This window comes from Rhincodon typus, chromosome 42 (assembly GCF_021869965.1).
Source record: "Rhincodon typus isolate 14 chromosome 42, sRhiTyp1.1, whole genome shotgun sequence".
In the NCBI taxonomy this organism is placed as follows: domain Eukaryota; kingdom Metazoa; phylum Chordata; class Chondrichthyes; order Orectolobiformes; family Rhincodontidae; genus Rhincodon; species Rhincodon typus.
Genome location: NC_063373.1, coordinates 7495938 through 7505216, shown reverse-complemented (window position 1 = coordinate 7505216; position 9279 = coordinate 7495938). Strand labels below are relative to the sequence as shown.

The 9279-nt window shown below is 42.6% G+C and overlaps 1 protein-coding gene across 4 annotated transcripts; it reads left to right on the top strand.

Annotated features, from left to right (window-relative positions):
- Window positions 1-2231: 2231 nt before the first annotated feature.
- On the top strand, window positions 2232-5464 carry LOC125487534 (gastrula zinc finger protein XlCGF57.1-like). 4 transcript variants are annotated; one of them, XM_048619208.1, is made up of 2 exons: window positions 2232-2301; window positions 3495-5464. In XM_048619208.1, the coding sequence occupies exon 2, from the start codon at window positions 3606-3608 to the stop codon at window positions 5313-5315; it is 1710 nt and encodes a 569-aa protein (XP_048475165.1). In that variant the 5' UTR covers window positions 2232-2301; window positions 3495-3605; the 3' UTR covers window positions 5316-5464. The 4 variants fall into 4 exon arrangements, with proteins under 4 accessions (XP_048475165.1, XP_048475168.1, XP_048475169.1 ...); XM_048619211.1 differs by having other exon boundaries at window positions 2233-2301; window positions 3278-5464; XM_048619212.1 differs by having other exon boundaries at window positions 2234-2301; window positions 3500-5464.
- Window positions 5465-9279: the final 3815 nt, after the last annotated feature.

Sequence of the window (9279 nt, the reverse complement as noted above, 5' to 3'; positions counted from 1 at the left end):
GCCTGTCACCAGTGTGAACTCGCTGGTGTGTCAGTAGGTTGGATACCTGAGTGAAACCCTTCCCACACCGGGAGCAGCTGAACGGCCTCTCCCTTGTGTGACAGCGCCAGTGAGTTTCGACCTTCGATGGGGAAATGAATCCCTTCCCACAAACTACACACTTACACAGTTTCTCCCTGTTGTGACTGTATTTATGTTTTGACAGGCCAGATGAACTAGTGAAGCCTCTGCCGCACAGGACACGTGTATGGTTTCTTCCTACTCCAAACGGTGCTTTTCCCTTCCATGTTCAAAATCCAATGATATTCAGGTTATGATAAAGTGGGTGACTGTCAGATCCTGAAGTGGTGTTTAGTTTGAGGTACTTACTGCAAACTCTTCTAATTTGCTGTGAAATTGATTTAAAGTAGAAAGAGAAACCGGTGACAGAGAATATGGGAATATATTCACTGTTGGATTATTATAAAAACACAACTGGTTCACTCAATCCTTCAGGAAAGGGAACTTTGTTACTAAGTTATGTAAAGTAATCGTGAATTGGAAGGCAGGAAGCTAGAATTTGTTCTTAAAAAATGTGCATGTTCTGTTTAAGAGATAGTGTGCTTTTCTAAGCCTAGAGATTTGTACAGAAAATGGGTCTGTAAATAGCTGCAGATTACAGACATTTCTAAAGATTGAAACATGTATCCATTGGCTGTGTGATTGGAAAACTTCGGCTTGTTTTGATGTTTTGGCAAAAAGATAGAATCAGCCAATTAATTTAGACCAAACACTTAGCGATTGAAAGCCAATTGAATTTACATCTGATGGTTTTGATAATCTCGGACCAATGCTGCTGCAAGAAAATTGATATGTCATCCAAAGTATGTAAGGAGAGGGGTTCTGGAAAATCAGCAGAGAGCCAACTGGGTGTGAAAATGAACCACCATCTCAGAAATAAGGACCTAGCTCTCACAAGAAATCGCTCAGCTCTAAGAAAGCACCATCTTATGCACTTCTGGCCAAGCACTTCTAGCTAAGAGTCTTCCCAGAGAAAACATCCCTGACAGCTGGATCAGCAGAAGAAAGGCATGTAGACTTTGAGATACTAAGATTTAATTTTTTTTTTCTTCTTACTACTTGGGGTTATATAAGTTGAACTTGTGTTTATTAGAATAGCAAACCAGTAAAATTTTGTTCAGTTAAGGAATAGTTGGTGGGCGGGTGGGGGAGGGTGGGTGGTGGTGGTGGTATTGTTCAGTTTGTTAGTAGTTTTGTTAATTTGTTCACTATTATGGTTAAATAAATAAATTGTTTGCTTGTTACTTATAAAGTGACTACCAGGAATTTTCTTTCATTTAACCTCCCCTTCTCCATAACAGTTTAACAGATTAGGCAAGGTGAGGCGAGCTTGTCTGGGTGTTTTGGGTTTAATTATTAGAAGGGGACCTCAACTCCTGCCATAACAGATTGGGGGCTAGTGCTTCGATTTTAATTATCAAAGGGGTTCAACCTCCCCTTTCTGACAACTTGCTGTTCTGTCTGAACCTACACAAGGGTGTCGTCAATGGAGAAGACAATAAAAAAAGAGGTACTTTAAAAGAGTAGCCTCTTTTAAAATTTAGATTTTTATTGAAATCAAATTTCAATGATGTGGAAGTGTTGGTGTTGGACTGGGGTGGACAAGATCAAAAAAATCACATGACACCAGGTTATAGTCCAACAGGGTTTATTTGAAAACACAAGCTTTTGGAGCCTCGCTCCTTCTTCAGGTGTTTGTGAAATTTGAGCCTGTGTCCCCAGAACATTAGCCAGTGTCTCTAGATTATTCATCCAGTGACATGAGCAATACACCACCACGTCCCAGAAAAAAAATAATCAAAGGATTGACACACACAACTAGCACATTATTACTGGTTAGAAGCTTCATCGAATGTTATCTATGTTGAAAAGAAAGTTGTTTGTTCACATAGCTTATTTAATCTCCAAGGACCTCACAGCCGACATTACCTTTTTTACTCCTGTTAAGTGTTGTATCGCTTGATTTAATGATTTTATATTTGTCTCTCAAGTTGTAATCGGGCGACAAAACGTTATATCATAATTTAAAAAAAATAAAATCTTTCAATGGCGATGATATTACCCAGCAATCAGAGGGAGGCAGAATAAGCTGTATCATTGTTGCGCAGGCGTAGTGTCGGGCAGTTTGTGGTGCATGCGCAACATCCCCCACGTAGGAGTATGCGCAGTACCAGTCTGGGAAGGGTCAGGCGGTTGGTGTCAAGACTATGGGGAAGTGTAGTGGAGGATCGGAGACAGCGGGTGAGTGTCAACCAACGGATTCGGCGGTTGGGACGCAGGTCACTGACATCGTTTGTGGGGCTCAAACTGTAAATGAAACACTTGCGGTCCAAGGATTGAAACGACTTGACCACCGTGTGGCTTTTCCTTGGGATTAGGCCTGGTTTTTAAACGGCCGTCATCTTTATAGGGGGCGAAGGGCCGAGGTGGTGAGGGATCAAGAGGGAATGCCATCTTTCTGCGGGGCAATGGGCGGCGGGGCGCACGCGCGGCTACTATCTTCTCAGGCTCCTCCTCTGGGACTGATATGGCCCGTGTGAAAAGGCTCATGAACCCTCGGTGAGAAAAAAAAAATCTCCACATCACTACGTGAGACGATGGCCCGTTCTAAAAATATTGACCTCTACTTTTAGAGGCCACACAAGGAAACACCCTCTGCACATCCATCTAGTTAAGCCACTTTAGGATCTTGTAGATTTCAATAAAGCTTTCTCTCATCTTCTAAATTCCACTGGATATAAGCTAAGACTATCCAACTTTTCCTCACAAGAAAACCCACCTGTTCAAGAGAATTGTTCTCATAAATGTTTTCTGAATCTGCTCCAAAGGATTTTTATCCTTAAATAAGAAGTCTAATGCTGTACACAGTGTAGTGGTCTCCTAAGTGCTCTGTAATAATGAAGCTTTTTAAAAAAAAAGTCAATTTGCTCTGTAATAAACAGTAACATTTTTTAGCTGCCATAATTACTTGTTGGACCTGCATACAAACTCATCATAATCTTGCAATGTCTCATCTTGTTGTTCAGGCGATTAACCTTCTTGGTGTTTGAATGGAGGACATTCTGCTCATCCAGTTGTCAAGAGGATGTGTGATTTGAAGGTGTTAGTGTTCACATCCATTGGCTAGTCCGGTCCTTCTAGTTGGTGGGGGTTGAGGATTTGGGACACTTTATCGAAGTTTCCCTTCCTTTCTCTCTCTTTGTCTCTTTCCATACAGCCAAAAATCTTGAGGAGGCCCGGAGCAGGTGGCAGCTTCCCTTTCTCAATGAACATTACTGAACTGGGTGGATTTTTTTTGACAACCTGGAAGCTTTGACTTTAACCCTTCTGAGTGTCAAGATCCACAAATGATCATATCCATTCTGTTGCATCTCACTCCTTGCCTTTGTGCTTTTTGTGGGTTCTCTCTCACTCTCTTTTCTTTCTTTTTTAAGTCAAGATTATTCGAAGGGGAGAATTTGTAGTCAGGAAACAAACCAAACCATTGTCAATTTCTGATGGAGAGGCCCAATTTGCCGTAAACTCAATATTGTGAACTTTTGAACATGGAAGGAGAAAGCACTGTCAACAGTGGCAAGAAATCGCCCATGTGTTCTGTTTGTGGCCAAGACTTCAGCCAACCATCTGACCTGTTAGAACATAAATGTAGTGACGATGGGCAGAAACCATGGAAATGTGGGGACTGTGGGAAGGGATTCAAATCTGCTCCAAAGCTGGAAAGGCATCAGTGCAGTCACAGTGGGGAGAGGCAATTCACTTGTTCCAAGTGTGGGATGGGATTTACTGAGCCATTCACACTGCTGACACATGAGAGAGCTCACACTGAAGAGAGACCTTTTAAATGTCCAGAATGTGACAAGTGCTTTAAAAGTTCTGAGGAACTGATATTGCATCAGCACATTCACTCTGAGGAGAGACTATTCAAGTGCTTTCACTGTAGGACTGGGTTCAGGCGATCATCCCACTTCATTGCACACCAGCGAGCCCACACTGGGGAGAGGCCGTTCACCTGCTCTGATTGTGGAAAGGGATTCACTCAGTCATCTAACTTACTCGCACACCAGTGCACGCACACTGGGGAGAGACCGTTTACCTGCTCCAACTGTGGGAAGGGATTCACTCAGCTTTCCAATCTACTGAGACACCAGCGAACTCATACAGGTGAAAGACCTTTTAAATGTCCAGACTGTGGGATGTGCTATAAAAGTTCTCGGGAATCGATGCGCCATCAATGTACTCATACTGATGAGAGACCGTTCAAGTGCCCTTATTGTGGGACTGGGTTCAAGCGATCATCCTACCTCACTGTACACCAGCGAATTCACACAGGGGAGAGGCCATTCAGCTGCTCTGAGTGTGGCAGGGGTTTTACTCAGCTAGCTCACCTGCTGACGCACCAGCGCGCACATACTGGGGAGAGACCATTTACTTGCTCTGACTGTGGGAAGAGATTCACTCAGCTTTCCAACCTACTGAGACACCGGCGAGTTCACACTGACGAGAGGCCGTTTAAATGCCCAGACTGTAGCAAGTACTTTAAAAGTTCCAGGGAACTGATCTCCCATCAACATATTCATACTGATGAGAGACCGTTCAGATGCTGTCACTGTGGGATTGCATTCAGGCGATCATCTCAACTCACCGTGCACCAGCAAATTCACACCGGAGAGAGACCATTTACCTGCTCTGAGTGTGGAAAAGGATTCAGTGATTCATCCAACCTGCAGATACACCAGAGGGTTCACACCGGAGAGAGACCTTTTAAATGTCCGGACTGTGTGAAGTGCTTTAAAAGTTCCGGGGAGCTGATGTCCCATAAGCATGTTCACACGGACGAGAGGCCATTCAAGTGCTCTCACTGTGGGACTGGGTTCAAGCACTCGTCTCAACTTACAGTCCATTGGCAAGTTCACACCGGGGAGAGGCCATTCACCTGCTCCGTGTGTGGCAAGGGGTTCAGTGATTCGTCCAACTTGTTGATACACCAGCGAGTTCACACTGGGGAGAGACCTTTTAAATGCCCAGAGTGCGGGAAGTGCTATAAAAGTTCAGGGGAACTGAAGTCCCATCAACGTGCTCACACGAACGAGAGACCATTCAGCTGCCCTCGCTGTGGGATGAAGTTCAAGCGATCATCACACCTCACTGTACACCAGCGGGTTCACAGTGGGGAAAAGCCCTTCTCCTGCTCCAAGTGTGGGAAGGGATTCCCTCAATTATCGCACCTACTGAGACACCAGGGAATTCACAAGTAACTACAGGGACTGGATTTTGCTGTTTAATCACATCCAGAACCGAACCATATTCATTGTGGTTCTGTTCCTGTTGATTTTATTGAACTCCAGTTATACGTGTTAATGTTCCAAATAAAAGTCAAATAAATCGCCTTAGTATTAAACACAAAGTGTTGAGTCTTCGTAATATTTTAACACAAGTTTGAAGAGCCGATCCTTGCCTCTTCCGTTGTCACCTCCAACAAGTGTGCAGGTCTCATGGAGATTCTTGGTCACTAAGATTGAGATAATCTGATCAGCTGCCTCCCCTTCCACTCACGATTGGGCCAAATTGCCTCAAACGTTCCACTTGCCTGAGCCTTGAACTTGCATCTTTCTTTAGTTTCTCTGCTATCTCCCGTCATGTGCTCTCAGAGCTGATCTTGCCCATATGACCCTACTCTCATGAAATTGTGGACCATCCAACTCCCCCTGTTCACCATTGTCAATTGTTACAAAGTTGGGTAGAGTTTTCATGAATTGGAAGGCAGGAAGTTAGAATTGTTGGTTAAAAAAAAATGATAGTGGCGAAGAAAAGTGCGTGGTCCCTTTAAGAGATTGTGCTTTGTCTGTGCTTGGAAGTTTGTAAGCAGGTGCACACACAGAGCGCCCAAATGGAAACATTTTGTATCGAACAGCCAAGCAGCACTTTTACCAAGACAACAAGTCTTTTCAAATTTAGCCGATCAATTTAAACTAAGTTCTTAGATGCTAAAAACCTGTCAAATTTAAAACTGTAGGTGTTGACAACCTGAAATCAATTGTATTAAAGGATTTGATGTGTCATGGGGATATATAAGACAGGTTTTTTTTTGGAAGTCTGGAGAGAGCCAACTACCAAGAGACAACGCCTTTTTTGCTCTCAGAGAAAGCACCATCTAATTAAAATGGTGCCACGGCGTTTGTAGCTAAGTCCTCACAGAAGTAATTACAGAGCAAAACATCCCTGACAGCAGAATCAGTGGCAGAAAGACAGTTATGACTTGAGATCGGCAGAAGAAAGACGAGAGAAAGCAAAGTGTTCCAGAAGATAGTCTGTGTGAACTAGGAGAGATTAAGTTTTAATTTATTGTTGTCTTATTAATTAGGTTTATATAAGTGGGACTTGTGTTTATTTAAACAGCATTCCTGTAGAATTTAGTTCAGTTAGGGAGTAGTTAGTAGTCTAAGGGGGGATTGTTCGGTTTGTTAGTAATTCTGTTAAGTTTTTCCATTGTTAGGGTTAAATAAACAAATTGTTATTTGTTACTTGTAAAGTGGAGTTCAGGGATTTTCTTTTAACCACAGTTTTAACAGATTATGAGGGGAAAGGTGAGCTTCTCTGGGTGTTTCAGGGTAATTATTAGGGGGGAGCTCCTACTGCTGTCATAACAGATTGGGGCTTGTGTTTTGATTGAACTATCAGAGGGGTTTGGCCATTCTCCCCCCCCGGTCCGTACCACAATGTTTCCACCTTCTGGTATTGTCCCTCTTACCTTTTATTCCACCAGCTTCACCCATCCTAATATAACCTTCATCATTCCAAATTCCCGCCCTATCTCCACCCTCCCTTTCCTGTCCAAACTCCTTGTATGTGGTGTACCCCGAGGATCTATCCTCTATCCTTTCCATTTCTTATCTACTGATTGAGGGTGAACCAGTCTTGGTGTCCTCTTTGATCCCAAGATGAGCTTCTGACCACATACCCATGCCATTACTAATAACAGAAATACCAATTTCCAATAACATCACCCATCTCCACCTGACCCCACCCCAGCTCATCTGCTGTTAAAACCGTCATTCATGTCCATTTTAGTTTCAGACTTGATGATTCCAATGCATTTCTGACCAGCCTCTTGCGTTCATCCCACCTGCATTGGAAACGTGAAATCACTCAATAAAGTCTGGTGTCCATGTGCTTTCTCACAGCAAGTCCTGTTCACCCATCACCTTTGTGTTCACTGGCCTCCATTGGCTCCTGGTCAAGCAATGCCTCAATTATAAAATTTACATCTTTGCTTTCAAATCCCTCCCTATCTCTGTAATCTCCAGTCACACATCCCTCAGCAATATCCTTTCATTCTGGTTTTCAAACTCCCTGATTTTTAAATTCTCCACTTTTGGGAGCTGTGGCTTGGTGTGAAGCTCTGAAATTCTCTCCCTAAACATCTCTGCCAACCCTCTCTTGATTAACAATGCTTGTTCAAATCTGCTGCTACAATCAATTCCTATAATGGATTCAGTTTAATATTATGGATGTGTCATTGGTTTTCAGGGCTGCACTCTCCCTTTTCAAAAGCACCGTCTGTGAATTTTTCCATTAACTAAAGAACCCTCAGCAGGAACCCATTTAGGTTAAAATTACAAGCTTTCTACTTCAATTCTAAATTGATCTTTAGTGCAAAATCTTTAGTTCAATGTCTGAAAAGCTCAACTGATTTAGCAACTACATTTACAAGGTTATAATTAATTCTTGTTGAATTTTTTATTGACTTGTACACTTTTCACAGTTGCAACTGTCATTAAATTATTTTACGGATACATCAATCAGCACTAATATTGATGAAGTGTGGATGTTGCTGCATTTGATCCCTAATGACGTATTTTGGTAAAGTCAGAACTCTCAATACAAATTAGTTTGAGACCTACTTGGCAGAGATGAAGCAAAAAGCAAAGCTTGATGTGTAACGAACCCAACAGCAAAAACGCAACATTGAAAGTACTAAAAACAGTACAGAGAGAGATATGAGTTTTTACAGTGTTGAAAGAGGCCCTTTAGCTCATCGTGTCCACGTTGGTTGTCAGCATCTATCTATTCTAATCCTGCTTTCCAGCACTTAACCCATAATCTTGTATGTTATAGTGAATCAAATTCTCATTTAAATACTACTTTAATGTTGTGAGGTTTCTGCCTCTACCACCCTTTTAGACAGTGAATTCCCGCTACCCTCTGACTGTGCTTCTGGTTATTGACCTCTCGAGTAAGGGGAAGGTTCTCCCTGGTCTAGGACCCCCAGAACTTTGTACTGTTCAATCAGGTTCCTCCCTCAGCCTTCTTTGCTCTAAGGAAAACAACCTCACCGATTCTAGTCTGTTTTCATAACTGAATCGCTCCAGCCTAGGCAACCTCTTGGTGAATCATTTCTCACCCTCTCTAGTGCGGTCAACAATGTTTCCTTTAGTGTGGTCACTTGAACTGCACACAGTATTTCCCATATGCCTTCTTAGTCATCTTACGTATCCTGTCCTGCTGCCTTCAAGGATCTATGAACATGTACATCAATATCCTCTGATTCTCTATAATTCCTAGGGTACTAGCATTCAATATGTACTTACTTGCCTTGTTGGTCCTCCTAAAATGTACCAGTTCACATTTTTTCAGATTTGCCATTCTTCAGCCCTTACAGCCTAAGGCTTATCTCTTGCTCTTTACCAATTTTCATGTCATCTCCGAACTTACTGATCATGCTTCCTATATCCATTTCCAGATCACTAATGTACATAACAAACAGCAAGGGACCCTGCACAAAACACTGTGGGCTATCACTGGACACAGGCTTCTAGTCACAGAAACACCACTCAACCATTGCCATTAAGCCAATTTTGGACCCAATCTGCCAAATTACCCAGGATCCCATAGGTTCTTGGCTTCTAAACCAGCCTGCCATGCTAAACCTTGTCAAAAGTCTTACTGAAGTCCATGCAAATGCATAACTGCACCACCGTCATCTGTACTCCCGGTCACATCCTTGAAAAATTAAATCAAATTTGTCAGACATGATCTCCCCAACAAAGTCATGCTGACTATCCTTGATTAATCCTTGCTTCTCCAGGCAGAGATTAATTCTGTCCCTCAAAACCTTTTCCAGTAGTTTCTGAAGAAGTTATGCTAGACATGAAACATTAGCTGTTTCTCTCTCCAGCATTTTCTGTTTTGTTTCAGATTTCCATCACCTGCAGTATTCTG

Bases quoted from the DNA above. Each gene is read 5' to 3' on its own strand.
- LOC125487534 (XM_048619208.1), top strand. From the start codon at position 3,606: ATGGAAGGAGAAAGCACTGTCAACAGTGGCAAGAAATCGCCCATGTGT.